Source organism: Heterostelium album (assembly GCF_000004825.1).
Source record: "Heterostelium album PN500 unplaced genomic scaffold PPL_scaffold8, whole genome shotgun sequence".
Classification (NCBI taxonomy): Eukaryota; Evosea; class Eumycetozoa; order Acytosteliales; family Acytosteliaceae; genus Heterostelium; species Heterostelium album.
This window is the reverse complement of record NW_008805070.1, coordinates 891183-913552: the sequence shown is the minus strand read 5'-3', so window position 1 is coordinate 913552 and position 22370 is coordinate 891183. Positions and strand designations below refer to the sequence as shown.

At 30.5% G+C, this 22370-nt stretch overlaps 12 protein-coding genes across 12 annotated transcripts; 6 read left to right on the top strand and 6 right to left on the bottom strand.

Annotated features, from left to right (window-relative positions):
• Positions 1-77: 77 nt before the first annotated feature.
• Positions 78-3141, bottom strand: PPL_07989 (uncharacterized protein; the record flags this gene model as incomplete). Its single annotated transcript, XM_020578821.1, has 5 exons — positions 78-1219; positions 1425-1632; positions 1956-2491; positions 2556-2961; positions 3070-3141. 5 exons carry the CDS (start codon positions 3139-3141, stop codon positions 78-80), a joined length of 2364 nt encoding a protein of 787 aa, XP_020431285.1.
• A 767-nt stretch (positions 3142-3908) lies between these two features.
• PPL_07988 (uncharacterized protein) lies at positions 3909-5035 on the bottom strand (the record flags this gene model as incomplete). Its single annotated transcript, XM_077398162.1, has 3 exons — positions 3909-3917; positions 4713-4760; positions 5015-5035. The coding sequence occupies 3 exons, from the start codon at positions 5033-5035 to the stop codon at positions 3909-3911; spliced, it is 78 nt and encodes a 25-aa protein (XP_077254270.1).
• Positions 5036-6717: 1682 nt separating this feature from the next.
• PPL_07987 (uncharacterized protein) lies at positions 6718-7613 on the bottom strand (the record flags this gene model as incomplete). Its single annotated transcript, XM_020578820.1, has 3 exons — positions 6718-6855; positions 6937-7104; positions 7488-7613. The coding sequence occupies 3 exons, from the start codon at positions 7611-7613 to the stop codon at positions 6718-6720; spliced, it is 432 nt and encodes a 143-aa protein (XP_020431284.1).
• A 675-nt stretch (positions 7614-8288) lies between these two features.
• Positions 8289-9086, top strand: PPL_07986 (uncharacterized protein; the record flags this gene model as incomplete). Its single annotated transcript, XM_020578819.1, has 2 exons — positions 8289-8708; positions 8835-9086. 2 exons carry the CDS (start codon positions 8289-8291, stop codon positions 9084-9086), a joined length of 672 nt encoding a protein of 223 aa, XP_020431283.1.
• Positions 9087-9238: 152 nt separating this feature from the next.
• Positions 9239-10770, bottom strand: PPL_07985 (uncharacterized protein; the record flags this gene model as incomplete). The annotated part of the gene is made up of 7 exons (XM_020578818.1): positions 9239-9247; positions 9361-9487; positions 9668-9875; positions 9961-10508; positions 10554-10641; positions 10666-10689; positions 10746-10770. The coding sequence occupies 7 exons, from the start codon at positions 10768-10770 to the stop codon at positions 9239-9241; spliced, it is 1029 nt and encodes a 342-aa protein (XP_020431282.1).
• Positions 10771-10860: 90 nt separating this feature from the next.
• Positions 10861-11433, top strand: PPL_07984 (uncharacterized protein; the record flags this gene model as incomplete). Its single annotated transcript, XM_020578817.1, has 2 exons — positions 10861-10869; positions 11311-11433. The coding sequence occupies 2 exons, from the start codon at positions 10861-10863 to the stop codon at positions 11431-11433; spliced, it is 132 nt and encodes a 43-aa protein (XP_020431281.1).
• Positions 11434-12185: 752 nt separating this feature from the next.
• On the top strand, positions 12186-15113 carry PPL_07983 (WASP-related protein; the record flags this gene model as incomplete). Its single annotated transcript, XM_020578816.1, has 2 exons — positions 12186-13814; positions 13899-15113. 2 exons carry the CDS (start codon positions 12186-12188, stop codon positions 15111-15113), a joined length of 2844 nt encoding a protein of 947 aa, XP_020431280.1.
• A 643-nt stretch (positions 15114-15756) lies between these two features.
• On the bottom strand, positions 15757-15972 carry PPL_07982 (uncharacterized protein; the record flags this gene model as incomplete). The annotated part of the gene is made up of 1 exon (XM_020578815.1): positions 15757-15972. The coding sequence occupies one exon, from the start codon at positions 15970-15972 to the stop codon at positions 15757-15759; it is 216 nt and encodes a 71-aa protein (XP_020431279.1).
• A 226-nt stretch (positions 15973-16198) lies between these two features.
• PPL_07981 (uncharacterized protein) lies at positions 16199-17865 on the top strand (the record flags this gene model as incomplete). Its single annotated transcript, XM_020578814.1, has 4 exons — positions 16199-16370; positions 16445-16642; positions 16741-16942; positions 17016-17865. The coding sequence occupies 4 exons, from the start codon at positions 16199-16201 to the stop codon at positions 17863-17865; spliced, it is 1422 nt and encodes a 473-aa protein (XP_020431278.1).
• A 221-nt stretch (positions 17866-18086) lies between these two features.
• Positions 18087-20219, top strand: PPL_07980 (uncharacterized protein; the record flags this gene model as incomplete). The annotated part of the gene is made up of 6 exons (XM_020578813.1): positions 18087-18285; positions 18363-18975; positions 19037-19304; positions 19374-19579; positions 19646-19923; positions 19981-20219. The coding sequence occupies 6 exons, from the start codon at positions 18087-18089 to the stop codon at positions 20217-20219; spliced, it is 1803 nt and encodes a 600-aa protein (XP_020431277.1).
• Positions 20220-20279: 60 nt separating this feature from the next.
• On the bottom strand, positions 20280-21020 carry PPL_07979 (uncharacterized protein; the record flags this gene model as incomplete). Its single annotated transcript, XM_020578812.1, has 2 exons — positions 20280-20764; positions 20825-21020. 2 exons carry the CDS (start codon positions 21018-21020, stop codon positions 20280-20282), a joined length of 681 nt encoding a protein of 226 aa, XP_020431276.1.
• A 664-nt stretch (positions 21021-21684) lies between these two features.
• vps24 (SNF7 family protein) lies at positions 21685-22308 on the top strand (the record flags this gene model as incomplete). The annotated part of the gene is made up of 1 exon (XM_020578811.1): positions 21685-22308. The coding sequence occupies one exon, from the start codon at positions 21685-21687 to the stop codon at positions 22306-22308; it is 624 nt and encodes a 207-aa protein (XP_020431275.1).
• Positions 22309-22370: the final 62 nt, after the last annotated feature.

The window sequence follows — 22370 nt, the reverse complement described above, 5'->3', positions numbered from 1 at the left end:
ATTAATTTTTATTTAATAATTTGTATTATTGACATGTTAGTTAATGTTTAGATAGCTTGCAATATTATTATAATGAATTAAACCAATTTGATAAGGTTTGTTTGTTTTTTTATCAGAATAAAGTAATGATCATCCAATCTTGAAAATTGAATATGTGTTATAGTGTCATCAAAATAAATGGTTCTGATGGTGGTTGGTAATGATGAGGGTAGTGTGATCGTCGGTCGAATTGTGATCGTTGTAATATTTGGAGGAATTGAATCTGCTTGTAATTTAACTTGACAATACTCTTCAAATTCAATGGTTTCAATATAGTTTGGAATCATTCCAGGTAAAAGAAGAATACGGATGCGACTATTAAATGATAGATGTTTACAATGTTTCGGAACAATCTGGTCAAGTTTATCTAATTTATGAACATTGGATATGAAAAACCGATCGTTATCTGGATAGCTGAAACCGTCTGCTCTTGGTGGTTCTAGTATTTTCAAACTGGGTGGCAATAGACCAAACTTTAAGCGACGAAAATATCCTTTGAATTTCAGTGATTCTAAACGATTGAACTGGCTAAACAAATCTTTTTCAAATGTAAGGTCTACATCTTCGTCATCATCAAATTCGAGTATGAGATGTTTGATTGAAATTGGAATGAGAGATTTTGTTAAATGAACATCGGATTCAATGTACAGTCGGATATACTCAATCGATCTAAGTTCATCTACATCTGAATAATTCAATAGTAGATTCTTCCAAAAACCAAAGGAAACCTCCAAAGTATGTAGAGTCGATGGTATCAATGGAATATCTAGATGTGTATAGGCATTATCGTAGAATACGAACATTTCAAGTTTTGGTGGGAGTGGTTTGATTACTATAGGTGGTATCGTTCGAGATAGCTCAAAGTACTTTAAAGTTTTGGGTAGTGCTGTTATATAGAAATGGTGTTCCTTTGAATGATGTGAAGAAACTTCTAAGGTCTCTAGTTCAGTAGGCAAATGATTCATGTCGAAGCTGTGGTTGCAATGAATATGTTTGATATTGTTTGGTAGTCTTTTAAATGTTGTGACAACATTACTATTCAATACTAGGTTGTTAACATTGGAATGAGCTAACTTCTCAATGAATGGTTCATCCATTGCAATAATGTTATCATCAAACCACCAAAACTCTATTTTATTAACAGATTTATGAATGATAATATCTTCTATCTTATTTAAAGCTGATAAAAATAGTGTTAAAGATTATTATTATTAATTAGATATATAACAATATATTTATTTATACAATACCTATGTCAAAAAAGTAGTCAAAGATTGTGTGATGATTTCTTTTATTTATTCCCAACAAACAATTTGATTTGAATGATAATGATCGAACTAGTATATCACTGTATGATTTCAAAATGATTGATGATCTATAATTACTTAATGATTGATCATCGACAGGTCCTTTAATTGAATCAACATTAAATCTAAAATAGTGTTCTCTTTCATTATACCATCTTTTACAAGTTAAACTAAACCTAATTCTATCCTCAATATCTTCAAACTTATTGAATATCTCTGATAACAATAGATGTGATAGATTAACAAATATATGTTTTTGATTATCCATTTGACTAAAAACATTGAACTGTGAAATTAATAAGATAATAGGTTCATAAAAAAAGAAGAAGAAGTTTTAGAAGTTCATTATCAAATAAATCAAAGATTTCTTTTTTTTTTTTTTTTTTTAAAAAAAAGATTTTCTTAAGAATGTTTATTTTTTAACTTTTTTATATTTGTTTTTACTTTTTAAAAATCTTGATTTAATAAATAATAAATAAATAGATAGGTTTAGATTTCATCAACTAAAAAAGGTTGCATTCTAACTAGTAAACTTGGAGATAAATTATTCTTTCTTGTTAACTTTGGTGAAAGTGGGGGTGTGATGTCATTTGATGAAGCACCAGATACTTTGGTTTGATTAGCTCTAAAGAGATTGGCAGATCCCCCAGAATTCTTTCTGGATCTTGGTGGTGATGAAATTAAACTTGGTGAACTTGGTGATGATCTGCAAGTCAATATCGATGAGCTCGAAGATACCAAGTTGATTTCAGAGAAAGAGCTGGATCCCGATATGGTATTTACTCTTCTGACCTCTGGCAATGGACACCAGTATTGACCGTAGGGTTGAACTTCACCGACACCCATTGTGTTTCCAGTGTTCATTGTGTAGAATGTTTTCATAATCTCCACATCGATTACTTTTAATTGGTATTCCTTGGCATTGGCAACAGATCTACAGAAGAGGTGATCGAACAAAACCTTTCTTAATTGTTTTTGTGTAAAGAAACTGTGTGGAGAGACTGAGAAATATAAATCCTCATTTCCCTTATCACAGAGTAAGATTGGACGACCATCAGTAGAAAATCTATCGAATCCAAAGTAAAATGAAACTTCTTCAACTTCTACTCCATAATATTCTTTAATCAATTCTGATTTTGTTGGTTCTATAGATAGAAAAATTCGTAAGTTATGAATTCTATAAAAGATATCTATCTATTTAATATTTACCTCTATTATTCTTTTTGAAGAAATTAATTGATTTATCAATAATCAATGTCGATGGATCTTGGATGTTGGTACCAAAGAGAACAACTTTCTTGGTATTGTTCTTGGTAATTTCCATGATTCTTTCGAATACTTCAATGAGTTTGGTATCGTTTTCTCTCATTAACAACTCTCTGAATTCACCATAGAAAATAATACGGATACCAGCTTTCATGTAGGCTTGCAATAAAAGTGGTTCAAGTAGGAGCGATTTTAAACCTTGGAGATATCCAATAAACTTTGGAACATACTCTGGTCCTCTCATTTCAAGAGTGTAGAACCACATTGGGTAGATAACAGTGGAAATTCCATGTTCAAAAATCATGAGTAAGTGGTCCAATAGTTTTCTAATGGCATTTTGACTGTAGAGCTTGTAGTCGATAACAATCTCTTGGGAATGGCTGTCTTGGTAGTCAGGCAACGATTTAATACCCTGATCCATCAGATAAGATCTTCTGGTACCATCGAAAGCATAAACCATTGTTTTGTTTCCAGATTCGGAAACCAATTTACTGATTTCAATATTTGATAAATTTAAGAATTCTTCCATTTCTAATTAATTAATAGATTGTAAATTATTTATTATATTAGTTTATTTATTAGATTTGTTTATTTGTTTGTTTTGTAATTTGATTTTTGAATGAAATTGATGAAATTGAATCAATATTTATAGGTTTGTAAAAAAAGATATTATAAAAAATCACTACAATCATAAATTGGTTTTGCCTTGAATATTTCTTAGGAACCAAATAATCTTTTGCCCCTGTAACATAATAAAGCAACAAGATTTACAAAGTTACAATCTTTTTTACAATGGCGATTTCATATAATAGATGATATAAATCATTATGTATTTATTCTGTAATGTGGTGATTAACTTTGAGATGCATCTGCCTCAATGATTTATTCTCTTATTTCCAAAAATATTATATTTAAAATAGAGCAAAGTGTTTAACCAAAGATGGTAAAAATCATAGTTTATCATTCATATGTTAATGATATTATTGATCCTAGTCAAGTTGTACAAACAACAAAAAGTTGGGTGAGGCAATACTATGAAACAAAACTGCTCTGTGAAGTGTGATTGTGGTATGGTGGACAGAGAGTGGGAGTGGGTGGGGGTAAGTTAATTTATTTTATTTTTTTGTCTTGTGTTTTTTATTTTTGTTGTTGAGAAGTTCACCAATGGTGTCTATATGAGATTTAAAAGGATGATATCATACTGTACATCAGAAGAAAAGGATATCCAAGATGGTGAGGGTAGTGGGACTACTTACGTCTATTTTTGTAAAAAAAATTCTTTTCCAAAACTTTAATTTAGAATTGCTAAAAAAAATATATTTTAAAAAGGAAACAATTATATTATTCATTAACTGGAGAGAAGATCGGGGAATAAAAACAATTTTAAAAAAGTTTGATCTTTCCAAATAATATTGATTTATCGTATTTTTACTAGATATATATAGTAGTAAGGACAAATAGAATTTTTTTTTTTATTCTTTTTATTTTATTTTTGTTTTTTTTTTTTTTTTTAAATTGATTTAATACAATTGGTGGTGATAATGGGCTAACCCTCCTCATAAGAACACACACTCAACTAAAAACTTGCCGTTTGAAAAAAAAAAATGATCAAACAAGAGGAACTTTGTACCGGTTTCTCTTTGAACCTCTCTTGTTTTTGTTGATTTTGTTTTTAGATTGGTGTTAATTTATATTAATAAAAGATTTAACAAAACGATATAGCATGATTATTCAATTGAGGTGGAGGCAAATTAGTTTATAAACAACAGGATGAATGTGCATGTGTTTGAATTTTGATTTTATTGATTTTTGAAAAGTCGAACAACAGAAAAAAAACAAAAGATATATTTAGAAATAAAAAAAATAGATTGAATCATGAAATTAAAAAGAATGTAAAATGGTGGTATTGAGAAAGGAGGGAAACCATTGCCACTTTACGATGTGTATTTCTATCTAATGAGAACACACCAAAACAAAGAAAGAACCACTTAACACTCTTACTTGTTGAATATTCCATTGAGAACTATCTCTTAGATTTTATCTCTCCAAAAAATAAACAACCAACAACAATCACCTCTATCCATCCAAAATCCAACAAACCTCTGAAACAACATCATCATCATCAACATCACAAACACTGATATGATTCTATTTTAATAAAATAAAAAGAGAGGATTTGCGAAAGATAATAAACATTACATTGCAAGAAAACTATATTATTGGTAGAGAAGAAAGAATGTTTGAACAACAAATCATCTGCTTCTACTGAACAAACACTTGTAGTGTATCTCCAAAGATGGAAAGATAATAAGCACGGTTAAAATAATGTGGTCGATATTGTTGATAAACAACACATCATCTATTATTATTTTTTTTCCTAGAGGATAATTCAATACAATTACATTCTTTTTCATCTCAACCATTACAATATTGTTATCTCATACCAAATGATCACTCTCCACAATTGAAACAACATTGAAAATAAAAACAAAAACAAATCTCCAATCATGTTAGACAGGTATAAATAACAACAAAGAGTAAATTCATTTAATCACATCACTAAATTTCATCTCACTGATTAACACACATTTTTTCCCACTTTTGCACATGCACATTCAAACACATTCCCACACCCCCACACACTACAAACACACACAACCACAACTTATGATCTACACATTAACAAAAATCGTAAAAGTGGTTACCAACAACACATATTTCACAGTTACTTATATGTTAGTTGGCTTGTCAAACTCAAATCATTATTATTCTACCATCACTCTATCTCCTATCACAGCACTATGATAGTCATCTCAAAATTGAAGTAAACTTGTCGTTTTTCAAAAGGCACTCATGCTTGGTAAAAGAAATGTGCACTACACAATTAAATATTCATTTTCAAATCTTATCACTACATAAAGTAACATGCAAGATACAAAAATAATAAAACAAAACATTTTAAGTTTGAACAAATATACTATTTGTTTATTCATCTTCTAAATAAAAAAACAAACCAAACAAACATTTTTTTGTGTATGATGTCATCGCCTTAATTTTAAAATGATTTATCAAGTTGTGCGCACTGATCATCATAATATTAACATTTTATATTTCATATTTGAAAAAAAAAAGTAACCCTCTATTCTTTAAACACATATTACAATTATTCTTGAATGAATCACCTCTTATTAAATATAATTAAAATAGTACTAAAATGAATAATTTGAATTAAAAACCAAATGGAGAACTAATTAACTAGAAATAAATGTTAACATAATAACTACCTACCTACTAATTTATTTTAATGAAGCAGAATATTTACTTTTTAGAATATTCATTACCTATATTATACACGTTTAATTTATAAATAAATATTAACAATTTACAATTATTTGTTAACAAGTAAGAATATTGAAATGAAAACAATAAATAGATTGTCTTAATAAATATTAATGTATATTTTACTCTAAAATCTCGATAACAATTATTATAATTCTTAAACTACTTTTAATAACAATATAAAAAACCAATCAAATTAAAGTGATAATAAGATTGTCCACAAAACATTTTTTTTATTCCTAGTGAATTCACACCCCTATTACTTTATTAGTACAAACTACTTTGTGGAGTGTTTTTGATGCGACATGTGTTTGTTCGAAATTGATTGGTAATGTGGAATAATAAGTAGATCGCGATCGATTCAAAATCGTTCAAAGTTATATTGTTAACGCCAACATCAAATCACAAGCTCATTGTGATCTACAAAAAACAATAAAAATTGATTATTGCTGCTTGTTGTTGAAATACAAAAAAAGATAATTGATTATTTTATTTAAATAAATAATATATTTATTAACATATTATTAATTCTTATAATTCTTATTATTATTATTATTATTATTATTACTATTATTATTATTTAAGATGTTGTTATTTGAATCATTATAATGATAATATCCAATAAGTTAATGAAAGTGATTTGATTGATTTAGGTTGGTTTGTCTTTTGTGTGATGTTTGTTTTGCTATATTTACTGAAAAAATGATCTATATTACTGGTGAAGTTGTGCTTCTATATTCTATGGTTGATCGATCAATTATTTATTTTAATTGTCACCATGCTTTGCTTTGTAGATGGCTTGTCTGTCACCCATACGAACTCTCCATTCCTTTTCATTTGGGATCTTATCGGGATCACCTCCATACTCTAAATATAAATTATCAAATGGTAAATCTCTTTCAACCTAATAATATGATAGATAACATGATTAGTATGAATCTATCTACGCTTGATCAAGTAATATGCCTTCTCTAATGATACATACGACTTCCTTCTTTAATGGACTGATGAAGAGATAACAACCAAGACCAACTACAGCAAGTGCACCAAACATTCCAAAGAAATAGTTGACTGCAGCCTGTGGATTACGATTCAAATATGGATCATCATCTGGTGCCATCATATCTGGGTGTTGGTCAAATGTCTCTGGAATCTAAATATATATATATAATCAAAATCACCAATATATATATATATATTAATATACTTTTGTTATTAATTGAATTACCAAAATATATATTTCTATTCATAGAAGTCATATTCTTATTCATAGTCTAGTCGTTCTAATAGATCATATAGATATGATATAATATCGTTATCATGCTTTTTTTTTTCATATATGATCTAAATACGTTTTGTTTTGAATATCTAATCTATCTATTTATCTATCTATCTATCTTCAAACTATCTATCTATCTACCTAACTACTTTGTATGCTAATAAATAATGATAGACTTGATGAACTGACTAACTAACTAACTGAACACCAGATATCTGACAAGTTGAATGGTAGGGGTGTGATCAAGATATTCTTACCTCACCATCATATTGACCATCCTTGAAGTGGATTGGTTTTCTGTGACCAGCTCTTTGAGCAGCCAAGTATCCATTCAAACTGGCACGTGCCAATGGACCTTGTCTAGTTACCAATGATCTAAACATTTATAATAAATATATATAGATATGCAAAATTAAACAAAAACTGAATATTTCTTTTTTTTTTTTTTTTTTTTGCTCATTGTTAGTGATCACTGAAATCAAAAAATTAAATTAAAAAAAAAAAAATAACGTTAATTTTTCGTGTTATTTGTTTTATTTTTTGAGTACAAATACCTCAATTGTTATAAGTGATTAGAATTTACTTTATTAATGTTAATTGATCTTAATGCCGACATTTTAAATATAATAGCAACTATCTTAATAACAACTTTTGTTTCAAATATTTCGAATGATTTAGAGTGTCTTAATTCGATTTAACTTCCTGTTGTTGATCCTGTGTTAATTTTGTGGTCAGATCTGAAATTTTACACCAATCAACAACGCTCAAAGTTCTTATTTATTCTCAACCAATTTCTTTGATTGGATAACATATAGATATTTTATTATCTAGATACCATGAATATTTAATATTAACAGTGAGAATATATTATTTTAAAAAATTTGAATGGCTGAAGCTTAAAAATGATAACGTTATCGACAATTTTTTAAAAAATCAGATTTGTGTGAGAGAATTTATCGAGTCGATCAAATAATCAGAATATTTTCAATATTTTAATTGATTACTGTATATACTATTTTTTCTATTAAAATTAATTATATATATATCAGTGACAAATAATGAATACATTGTTTAAATCTATAAACATTACACAAAGAGTTGTATTGAATTCAACTACAACCTTTAACAAAAACAGCTGTAGATTATATTCGACTATCGTTTCAAGATCATCACCATTGCTCAACAACAATAGATTGACTTTGAACAGATCAGCAGCAGAGACTACCACTACTACTACAATTACATCGAACAACACAACAAATAATGGTGGAGGATTAAAAGATTTCTTTGAACACGTCTACACAAAGGGTACTTACCCAGTCTCTGGTAAATCATGGGAAGCAAGAGATCTCCGTGGAAAGTCATTCGAAGATCTACATAAACTTTGGTTCGTTCTATTGAAGGAGAGAAACAAGGTCATGACCGAACAAGAATTGGCAAAGAATCATAAACTTGTAAATCCATTACGTTTAAAGAAGGTATGTTTTTTATTAATATTTTTATTTTTATATTTTTAAAGTATTCAAACAACATAATCATGTATTAATACTTATATATATTATTGCAATTGTTTGTTGTTTGTTTGTTTGATTAATTAATTGTAGATCCGTAAATCAATGGCAGCAATTAAAGTAGTTTTGGGTGAAAGAGATAGACTTAGAAAACAACTCTATATTTTGACAAAATGTCCAGAGTCAGAGAGAAATCAAGTACAAAAGGAAGTCGAACGTTTAACAAAATTGGTTGGTGCAGTATCGTTGACACCTGGCCTTAGAGATTTGGAACAACTACAAGATACACTTAAAGTCGATGAAAGTTTAGAGAGCAGCATAGATAATTTACAATCAACCAACTAAACAATCATTCATTTTATAATACTTTATATAAATAAACCTAAAAAATAAAATAAACTATAATAATAAAAAAACAAAATATAATATAAAAGAAAGAAAAAAACAAAACAAAAAAGTATATCTTCTTATATACTTTTATTTAGATTTAGCTTAGTTTAAGTTAACTGTTATATATATACACATATCTATTATTGATATGTTTATTTATTTATTTATTTATTTTTTTATTTTTTTTTTACAAAGATAATTATAATAATTAAAAATTTTATATAAATACATTATCTGATCTTAATATTCTTTCAAGTTGTTCGATATCTTCTGTTTGGTCGGGTTGTGGCGGTAGGAAGTCAATGAATTCCCAATCTTCTTTATATTCTTCGGCGTCTAGCGTTGTGTAGATGGTGCTTGATGATGGTGAGTGAGTGGTACCTAGTTGACGTTCGTAGGTGAACGGTCCGGTCTTGCCAAGGTTGGGCGATGCCAACAACTCCACTAGATTCTCAAGGAAGTAGGTGTGTGATTCCTTCGGTGTCAGAATGCCCTGTTGGAATCGGAGAAACGATATATTATCGCCCAGCAAATACAATGCCTTTTGATAGTCACGCGTCTTTGTCTTATTATTGAAATAGAGTGGTAGCGGTTGTTTGCCAACATCGATATTCTGTTGAATCGTTGACTTTGAACCAACAAACTTCATCTTGTGTGGCAAAGGAATACCAAGCATCAAACTAATCATCTCTGTTAACTTTACAACATATCCTAATGTTGCTGATACAATATCCTTTGGATACTCTTTTTTTGTTGTTGTTAACAATAAAAACATCATAAACCAAGGTTAGTTAATAATCTTTTTGCATTTTGGGATAAAGTTACATACTCTGAAGTTTCTTATCGTTAACAACAATGTTGACTATTACAAGGTTATCTGGTTCTGTTGCTGACCGCATTATGGGTAGTATGTAATTGGTTATGATATCTACGTTTTGTTTGCGTTTTAGTTCAAGACGGAGACGGTTGTCTGTGAGGTCGAGTCGGAGCCGTTCAATGCGTTCCGGAAGTTGTGTGCATTCCGACTTGTCAGAGTTTTCAAAGATTGCTTTGTTCTTTTTGAGCTGTGAACGTCTTGCACTGAGATACTTCTTGCGTGACTCTATCAGTTCGTTGCCGTCGTTGATCTCGCGCTTCATTACGTCACACTGTTCACGCAGACGTGCCAATTGTGCACGCTTCCCAATGATTAAACCAATCTTTGCCTCGCGATCCAACAACGCTTTGTTACTCTCGAGGTGACATTCAATCGATTTCTTCAATTGTATATTCTGTTGACGTTTCTCTGTGACATTTTCAATCAAATCGAATACTCTTGTTTGATCCGCTGTTATTCTATGGTACCATAGATTAAAGGTTAAAAAAGTGTTGTTGATACTTTTATTAATATTATCATCATTGTAAATGATAGTCAATACATACTTTGCTATACAATATTTACAATATGATTCTTGAAAGTTAAAGTTTGTATTACATGAACTACAATTAAAAAAGAAGTTCATTCCCTTCCCTTCAAATAAAAAAACTATCTAACTATGTACACAGTATATTAAATATACTAAAATAAAATATATATATATATTATAAACAATAAAACTATATATATCTAGCTACTATATTCAATTGTAATAAAATCCATATACTATACTTATAACAAATATAGATAATAATTTAATTTAAAATAATAATAATAATGTTGGACGATGTTAAATGAAAAAAAAAAAAAATAATGTGTGATGTAAGAAAAAAAAATAAAATAAAAAGATCTTAAAAATTTCTGTTTGTCTCTATTATTGATAATAGTAGTAGTAGTAGTAAATAGGTACCACTTTAAAGCAGATCATTGTTCTTTGCTTTGATCTTATTAATAGATTCCACACAATTTACTTCTTGTAAATATACAGTTATAACAAGTTTGCAAAAAAGAAAAAGAATATTATTTAAATAGACTAACATACTAAACTTTTATTATATTTTTGCGAATTTAGCTAAATCGATGTAGTTTAGATAGCAACAAAACTTTCAAATTCAAAGATCGCTTTTATTAGATCTATTCAGTGTGAATTGTGCTGATATCAGATTTATTGATGGTGGAAACTATAAACGCTTCTTTTTGACATCAATTGCAAGCTAGATGTTGAAACGATGCACATTAAACGGATTTAATTAATCATATTAGAACAAGTTTTTCAGCAAGATGAAAACAAGAGCTAGTATAGAATCAAATGGCTTGGATATCCTACATGGATATCCAGATTTCTCACTCATTCAAATTCATGAATTTTCAAGAATAATGTTATGAACTGGATAGCGTAGAAATCGAACTTCTGAATAAGGGTTAGTTTGAGTGGTGACCAATGAATTATTCATCTCTCCCGTATTGAGACATGGTTGTAAAAAGTTATGGTTTAATTATGAAAAGTAAGCTTATTTTTTTTTATTATTATTACTGTCACATTAAATTTTATTAATAATTTTTTTTTTTAATAACAGAATATCAAAAGAGTAGATTTTGTATCCAATTCAAAAGCTTTGTCTTCATTTATGACGAACAGAAAAACTTGTTTTAATATTAGCTTAATAAAATTTATTTTAATTTAATAGTACAGTTGTTTCCGATCTTTTAAGCTGTTTGATTCATCACAACAAACAAACAAACAAACAAAAACACCTTAATAAATATTCATATTCTTTCTTGTTGAGGTCATTCCGACTGTTGGTTATTGGGTCTGCAAACTTTATAATGATGTTATCAAATTTTCTAACAAATCCCTTTTTTTTTGTTTTTGTTTTTAAAAAAATATCTTAAAACAATAAAAATTTCAAACAATTTATTTTTGGTTTGTCGTCATTATCATTGAAAAAAATTTTATAGATTCCCATCTGTTGGACCAAAACCACTCCCCTCAAAACCAACAATCAATTTATCATTTTTTATTATTATTATTTGTTTTGTTTTAATTTTTTTATATTTATATTTGTGTTTTATATTTATATTTGTGTATTATAATAGTTATTAGCGTATAAGCAGCCAATTGCTTGGAAATTTCAATTATGTCAACTTGTCAACAGTGTAGTTGTAAGAATTTCCAAGCCAATCCTTTCAAACCTTTGTATTGCTCGATATGTTTACATAATCACACTCAAAAGACATCGAGTTTACAAACATTGGTAAAGAATGACAGTGCACCACAAAACACACCAACAAAGCTGTTGTCTTCATCTGTAAACAACAACAGCAGCAGTAACAGTAGTAGTAGTAGTGTTAGCAAATCAACACCACAACCACCAGCTAAGATAACTAAATCCAATTCATTCTCAGCAACTACTACAAAACCAACAACAACATTGTCATCATCATCATCATCAACTACCCCACCACCACCACTCCCTTCTAAACCCAAAGATAGACCAAGACCACAAGATTTCTCAAAACAAAATTCATTTTCATCATCATCTCCATCTTCATCATCACCATCCGTTACCAGTCCAAAGTTATCGTCTTCCAATGGTAAATCATCATCTTCCTCTTCCTCTTCTTCCTCTTCATCATCTTCATCGAAATCATCGAATTTGAAGAACAAGTTTGCAGGATGGAAAGGTGCTATTCAAGGAAAGATGAGTAATCTAATGAGTGGAACTAACAGTGACGAAGATGACCAACCGGTAATGGAGATCTCTGGTCCTACCGACTACAAACACAACACTCACATTGGTATCACTTCAACTGGTGCCATCGAGGCAAAGAACATTCCCAACGAATGGAAGGATATATTCAAGCAGGTCGACGGTGCTTTGAAGTCACTCGGTAAGAAGGGTGTCACTCGTCGTGAAGCCGCACTCATTTTGAATACTGTCTTGGCTGGACAACCTGCTCCCGGTACCATGTCCAACAACAACAACACCAACACCAGTAACACCACCACACAATATAAGCAGTTTGGAAACATCAACAACAGCAACAACTCTACAACACCAGCTACACCACCACCATCACTTCCACCAAAACCAACAAAACCAGTTCCAAACAAACCAATTACAACAACATCTCCATCAACAAGTGGAACATCATCGCCATCATCTAATGGAGCAGTAACAACACCACCAATTAGCTACAACAAACAACAATCATTCAGTAACTATAGTTCTCCACAATTGGTATCTCAACAAAGTACGGCGACTGCTTCTACCAACAATAACAGTTTCATTGAGAATGAACTTCGTGAGAGATTGAGAGAGAGTGAATTGAGAATTCAGAATCTCGAAAAGACACTGAAGAGCACTGTTAGTTTGTTTGAGTTTGAACAACTTCAAGAGAGATTGAAAGTAGCAGAGATGCGTTCAAAGGCACCTGTTGCCGCTGCTACCGGTGGTAATCCTGGTGATGTCAGCAAGTTTGAATACGAACAATCACAGGAACGATTGAAATCCAGTGAAGCTAGATACAAGACACTCGAACAATCAATGAAGAACGTTGAACTTGAACTAGGACAATCTGCAACCAGATACAAAGCATTGGAATCCAACAACCAAATCCTAGTCAACCAACATCGTCAATTGGAGACCGACTACGAACAACTCAAGAAATCGTTACAAACCGATAAGAAGAATGTTGAATCAGATAAGAAACCACTCATTGACAAGATTTCATCTTTAGAATCGAAATTAAATGAATTGGATTTAGTAAGTTTTAATTGCTTGTTACATAGAAAAAAGATGGTTAGATTATTAACTAATATATATATTGTTTATTGTTTTTTGTTGTAGGAAAGAAAATCAAATCAAAGTCAAAACGATAATCTTAATAAGAAGATTCAAGAGTTGAATAAAACATTGAAGGATGCAGAGCAATCAAACTTTGATTTGAATTTGAAAAACAAAGAGGTTGTGAGTCAACTCGATTCTCTAAAGTCTACTTTGTCCACCGATCAGAGCAATCAGATTCGTGAATTGACCAACCAGTTTGCATCAAAGGAGAAGCAACTGAGAGAGTCATTCGAAGCACAGTACGGTCAGAAACTCAAGAGTCTAAAGGACGAGAACGAACAGATCTCTGCCAAACTCCAAGTTGAAACATTGCGTGCCTCCAAAGCAGAGATCGATTCGCAATCGAAACAACGCGACTATGCAAACTTGACAAAGGCAAAGGACGATGTCACCAAACAACTCGATTCACTACTTACACAGAACGATCAACTATCGTCACAACTCGACACCCAGCTGCAACTCGTAAAGAATCTGAAACTCAGTCAAACTCAATCGCAATCGATACTCGATAGCAACAACAAACAGACCGAGGAACAACAGGCTCAGATTCGTTCGATGACCACCCAACTCAATAAGTTAACCACTCAGCTCGACGAACAGAATGCACAGCTCGGTAAATACAAGTCGGAGATCAACAATCTCAACCAGCAACTCCACCAACAACAAGCTGCCGGCAATCAAACCGCTGAGATTCAACAGCTGCAATCGCAACTCGATAAATACAAGAATGAAATGGCCAACGTTCGTCAACAATCGAATGAGGCACAACAACAAGCTCAACAACAATTGAAACAAACCGAATCCAAGTATCAACAACAGATTCATTTACTTCAACAACAAGCTCAAGCTCAACAACAAGCACATGCTCAACAACAAGCTCAAGCTCAAGCTCAAGCTCAACAACAAGCTGCATTACAACAAAGTGTTTCTGCTCCAGCTCCACCACCTCCTCCACCAGTTGCTCCACCACCTCCACCAGCGGTCAGCAACAAATCAACGGAAGGCAGATCAGCTCTATTGGATTCTATTAAGAACCCAGATAAGCAATTGAAACCAGTTACCGAAGATATGATGATCAAATACGATCCTGCACAACCCGCCGACGATCCCAATAGCATGGTTAACATCTTGGTCAAGGCTCTCATCGATAGAAGAGCTGGTATGAATGAACAAGATGACGATGACGACGATGAAGAAGTTGGTTGGGATGATTAAACAAATCACCAAAAAGAAATATAGAATAAACTACAAAAATAAAAGTGTAATAATAAAATAAACCAATAAAGTAAAATTATCTAAACATATAAATTTATGTTAGTATGTCATATATATATATATTCAACTCTTTTGAACTGATGATTGATCAGAAGATATTGACTTATATTCTCCTTTTTTTTTTTTTTGATGAACCAATTCTACAATAAAAGAGTAATGCAAATAAACAGATTGATCAATTACATTTGGAAATCTGCTATACTATACCTATGCTTTCCAATATCTCTATGATAATGTCGATTCCTTTTTAATATATTAAAATCCGTATCCAATCACTGTTCGTGTATGTTACCTGATATATGATTCAATCAATTAAAACTGAAGATATGGATATCGATAGAAATCTCAAACAATTATTGCTAAATACACTGTTTGTTGTCTATTTCAAACCAATAAAGATATATCTTTATTTATATTTATTTGTTTTGTATTTTATGTAAATCTACCTGTATAATCGAATTGATATGATGATAACAAAGATACATTAATAAAAATGATTTGATATTCACCGTGAACTGTTAAAAGAGATATATAAATATTACATACATTTGTGTTTTTTCGAATTTAATGAATCTAATATTATTTATTCTTCAGTTGGCTTAGCTTGCAAATCCTTGGCGGTCAAGTAGTTGTCACCGACGATTGGCAAGTGCTTGAAGATAACACGTGGTTGAACTGTGTAGAGAAGTGCCATGGTACCAGTTGCACCCCAAACGACAGCGGTTGGTGCCCAGTTCTTAGCGAAAGCGATTGATTGTCTGATGGTGAATTGAATGTTGTTGGCGTTTAAGTTGTTCATTTTTATATAAAATAACTATCTAAATAAATAAAAAACTATGACCTAAATCATATTCACACACAGAGCTATTTCGAAAAAAAAAAATGATCAAAAAAATTAAAAAAAAAAAAAAAAAAAACTTTTACAAATTTAATTTTGGAAATAAAAAGAGGATATGTAAAGTAATATTGATCAGGTGATCATCAATCATTTCATATTATATTATTTAATTATAACATCAGATAAAATGGCTACAACAATATATCAATTTGATCAATTGATTTCTAAATCATTGGAATCACTTGTTGATCAAAGTCTTAATCTTATTGATATTGGATTGCTGATTGGACAACAACAGAATGAAACTAAAGCAACGTTTCTATCAATGATTTCAACACCCAAACCATTTGACAATCAAAGTTAGTAATATTTGGAAAATCTATAAATTTTATAGAATATATAAGTTATATTGACTTTTTTTTTATTCATACAGATGTTGAATACAAGACCACAAAAGATATTGATGATGTATGGGTTGCAGAACATTCTAGATTAGTTTCAAAGATGCTCTATGGTGGAATCAATATAACTGGAATCTGTTTGAGTGTACCATCCATCAATGTGGTAAACGATGCCAACCTTGCACAGATTTTAAAATCAATAAGAACAACACTTATTCAAGAGAGAAGCTGTAAGTAAAAGGAAAAACAAACAAACATAATATTAATTTATTAGGATAAGCTAATTAATAAAATTATTCATTTGATATCACGGTCGTGATATATATAGATTTAACAAATATTATTAAAACACTTTATGTTTTAATTTATATTAGATCAACAAAACAATATATTTTGAAATCAATTTCAAGTGCATCAACAGACAACAAATTCAAACAGATCACCGACATCAAATTCACTCAGCCAACTCAAGACTTTTTATATCTATCATTAAATACAACACTCAATATTAAAATGAAATTAAATTCAAGGTATTTAACGATCGTCAATAACTACCAATTAGATAGTATACTAAATTAATTTATTCATGTTTTTATTTTTTAGTAAACAATTTAATGTTGAAATGTTCAATGAAATGAAACAATTGATTGAAAAGAATTTATATAGTCAACTAAAGAAATCGATTGTATTTACGGTTGACAATCAATATTGTCCAATGGATTCAACTGGATCCACAGTAAAACTCTCAGAGTTTGCCAATGGAAAGTCACCGATCGTCGTTGTCGATGCACTAATGTCTGGCACTGACATTGTTTTGGGAAGAGACAGTGCTGTCACACTCCACTTTGGCAATGGTGTACAACAGTACCGAGCGTATGCATTGAAGAGCGAGTCTATCACCAACACTCTCGAGTATTTGTTGCACGACATCATCAATTCTCTCGAGTCGAGAGTGGAGCTACTCATCGATAACAACGACGTCGACCAATCCAATATGTCAAAGAGCACAGAGATAACACTACCAAGAAGAGCATCGGTCCAGTGGATCAATAACAACATCGAGCTTTGCGACTACCTCTACGACGCTGAGGGTTACTACGATTTCCAACAACGTATACAGGAACTTACCAATCTAGAGTTTTCACATCAATCCGAGAGTACTCAGAATCAAAATAACAATAGTAGTTCATTACCTAGTTGGATTAAATCAATAGAGAAAAATAATAGTTTATCAAAGAGCAACAAAACAGTTTCATCATTGCCTCCAACAACGACAACTAAATCAACAACATCCACTACATCTACAAAGAATCCAACAACCTCAACAACAACAGCCACCACTTTGACCAACAAACAACAAACAAAATCCAACAGTAACATACAATATTTGGCAATTGCTGTAATTATTTTCATTATTGCATTGGCATATCAGTTAAATAAATCTGATGTTTAATAGATAGGTAACCACAAAAAAAAAAAAAAAAAACATATTTTGACTTTTTATTATTACAACCAATGAAGTTTAAATCATCAACACACACACACACACACACCAAAGTTTAATTTTATATATTTAATCAAATATTCCCTTTTTATGAATGATCATCATATCATTAAGTTAATTATTTTTAAAATTCAAATTATTTTTTATAAAGAAATTATATATTTATAGATATGAGAATAGCAATAGAAACAAAATTATTAATATTATTTATTCTAATTTATCCTAGTAATGTAATAGAGTCTGTAAATATTTTAAGTTGGAGTGGAATAAGTTGGTGGGGATTAGGTGAAAGACCTTATAGGTATCCTAGTTATCTTGGACAAACTGTTGATTCCGAGAAAGAGTGTAAATATGAATGTGGTCATTATAGTAAAGTATCGAATTATTTTTAATGATTTCAAAAAATATTAATTAAAAAATATTTAAATTATTTTTATCGCCAATAGAGGAAAAATCAAAATTACATGATTCTCAAATAGTATTATTCGAAGGTCAACCTTTATCATCGCTTTATTATAACTATCTATCGAAACCACCAGAGTTCCCTCAGAAAGAAGTCGGTCAATTCTTTTTGAATTTCGGATTCGAGCATGATATCTATTTTCCAATCACCACTGAACAGAGATTTTTAGATCATATCGATTATCAAATGACATTCAAGAATAGCAGTGATATTCCTATTACTTTCGCCTGTCTCTGGGGAACCTATGACAGTGGTCGTGGTCTGGAGAGCTTCTCTACCTTTAATAATACTTTGCCATTCAGTAAGAAGAAGAAATCGATTGCAATGGTTACCTACAACTGTGAACAGGGCGGTGCATACTATAGAAATGCTTATGTTCGAGATTTGATGTCTTCCTACAAGGTAGAGAGTTTCGGACAGTGTATGAACAATGCTCAGTTGGATCCAGAGGATGTGATGCCCATAGGTGTATGGAAAAACATTGGAATGGCAATGAGATACAAAACACAGGCCATCAAGAAACATCTCTTTGTTGTTGCATTTGAAAACAATAATTTTACTGATTATGTATCAGAGAAAGTTTATACTGCTCTCCTGTAGGTATTAAATATTAATTATAAATACTAGATCATGATCTTATTAATTCTTATTATTTAGTGCAGGAACTGTTCCAGTTTATATGGGTGCAGATAATATAGATAAATATGTTCCAGAGAAGAGTATAATTAAGACAAGTGATTTCCAAAGTCCATTCAAGGTTGCTGAATATTTAAATTATTTAACCAATAATGAAACAGCATACAATGAGTATTTCGAATGGAAAAAGAAACCACTTCCTGAGCACTTTGTTGATAAATATAATAAGTGTGTTTTCTATACAGGTGAATGTAGGTTATGTACTTTAGTTACTGAAAGAATTATAAATGTAAAGTAGAAAAACATTATTATTATTATTATAATTAAAAAAAATTCTAATCTCTTTTAACAATTGTAGGATGCAAAAGTTGCAATTCAAAATGATAAATTTAGAGTGGATTTTGGTGAACCATGGGATGCAATTCAACATATAAGAGCTTTACATTTATCAAGTGAATCAAATAGCTGTGTCAACATTGGTCATTCGACAACAGCGAAAAGATCGATTGAGAATGAATTTACCTTTGAAACATGGTTATTACCCGATACTGTCAGAAGTCATTCGTAAGGATTTACATAAAAACAGTATTTACTTTTAATTAAACTAATATTTAATATTAAAATTAAAAGAATTATTAATCTTGGAGATGGATTCTTGGAAGCAAATATAGTTAAAATTGGAAAAAGAATGTTTTTTGAAGTTTGTATGAATCACAAGACAGATTGTATAACAACCGATAGAACATTTGAAATTCAATGGAAACACTTTGCATTCACTATGAAATTCGATGAGAAATCTCAAACTAGTGAAATTAATCTATATGTAAATGGAATGCAGGATGCAAAGAAGATATGGCCTGGATTTATTAAGAAAAAGGATTTGAAAATAAATGTTGGATGTACTAAAGGTTCGTATGGAAATTAATAATAATTCAATTTATTTTACTAACCAAAAAAAACAATAGATAACATATTCTCAGGAATGTTGGATGATGTTACACTTTGGAGTAGAGTACTGACGGAAAGAGAGATTTCAAAATCAATGTTTAAGAAATTCAGAGGTGACGATGAAGGACTTCTTCTCTATATGACATTCAATGGTGGAACTATTGTCGATTACTCTGTCAATAAATTGGATATAGGTTCAAAAAACGCTCAAGTTATCGATATCAAACATAAAAATTTAGATTTAAATTGTTGTTAACAAATAAAATTAAAGTAAAACAAAAGAATATATTAAAAAAGAGATACCAATTATATTTATTTATTTATTTGCTTTATTCTTCTTATAAATAATAAATGCAATGACACATATAGCAATAACAAAGAGAGGTACTAAAATACCGGCTGCAATCTTTCCTGCATTGTTACTCTTTTTCTTTGGTGGAATCCAACCACGTGGATCGGTACCGGTGGCATCTCTAACAAGCTGGACACTGCTCAACAAAAAGGTGCTACCTCGAAGATTGCATCCAAATTTAACTCCATTGAAACTGGCACCGTTATCCGGAGAGACGTTCAGCTCTGATAGTTTGATTCTACCTTGAACATAGTTTCCAAAGATGTTTAGATTGGAAAGATACACAGTGGAGTTTAAATAAATGGCTTTCGGTGTTGGTACGGTATCGACAAAGACTTTGACAACAGGCGGATTGGAGATGGAATAATTATTTACATTGATAACAAACTCGAGGAAATATAAGGACTCTGAGTCATATCCATTTCCATCATATCTAAATCCCATATAGTCTAGAGAAAAAATTAATTAATATTTAGAAAATATTTAAAAAAAATTAAATCTTGTTTTACCATTTTCATTTACAATATTTGCCATAAGACAGGAGACATTGGTATCATTTGCACAATTAGTTACAACAGTTACTGGTGCAGTAGAATCACTTCTTACTCCAGAACCATATTGGTTATTATATAAAATTACAATATTATTTGATTTTACAAGTGTTAAAAATAACAAAAAGATAGTTAAATTTTGATATATATTCATTATTATTACTGAATTACGATTTTCTTTGAGAGAAAAACAGGATAAATGATTTACTGAACACAGATTCCCTTGATACCATCTTTGATGGTTTAAGGTTTAAACAAATCTTTTTTTAAAAAAATTTTTATTTTTTAAAAATAAAACAAGTCTGAAAACAGAATGGACTGCTTTCTGCTACCAATGATTCCGTTCTCATAAAACAATGAATCAAAAATCGTCAATTAATTGAAAAACCACACATTTTGATTGATTTTCAAACACATTTGGACCAGAAAGGAAAGAGATTTTGAAACAAAAATTATTTTTTAATCTAATTATTTTTTTAAATATTTTTATATTTTATATTTTTTGTTTTTAAATTATTTGTTATCTTATTTATACATATATTTAAGATTAAGATAAAGATATTTTTTAAAACAACTTTTATAACCTCTTTATTTTTCAAGATGTTTTTTTTTTTTGAGAGTGTGAATTTTGTTTTATTTAATTTGTGGATTGTTTTTTTTTTTTTTTGAATTTTTAATAAAATTTTCATTTATTTATATTTATTTTACTTGTTTTGTATATAGATATATATTTATCTATTATCATCGATTTTATTTATAGTTTAAGATTTGTTTTGTTTTTTTTTTTTTAAGCGAATATTGATATAGAGAGTTTGAAGATGTTTTCATTCCTAAAGAAACCAACACCAGAAGAGATGGTAAAGAAATGGAAGAGAGAACTAAGAAAAGAAGATAGAGGATTGGATGCACAGATCAGAGCGATCGATCTACAGGAGAAGAAGACCATTCGAATGGTGAAAGAGCGTGTTAAAGCCGGTGATCAAAAGAGTGCAAAGACATTGGCGAAAGAGATTGCCGCTGCACGTAAAGCAAAGGAGAGAATCTACACTGCAAAGGCACAGATGAATTCGGTGTCGATGCAACTCCAACAGAATCTATCGATGGCCAAGGTTGCAGGTCACCTTGCCAAGTCGACCGAAGTAATGAAGATGATGAACAATCTAATAAAGCTACCGGAACTCAACAAAGTCATGATGGCAATGGGTCAAGAGATGATGAAGGCCGGTATCATCGAGGAGATGATCAGCGATGCCTTTGGAAGTCAAGACGAACTCGAAGCAGAGGCCGAACAAGAGGTCGATAAGATTCTCGACGAGATTATGATCACCGGACCAAAGGTATCAGAGGAATCACTGGAAACTACAACAACTACCACCGAAGAACAACCCGTCAAAGAAGATGATGAAATATTTAACAGATTACGTGCATTAAAGACTGGATAAAAAAATAACAAAACAAAACAAAACAACAACAACAACAACAACAACAACAACAACAACAATCA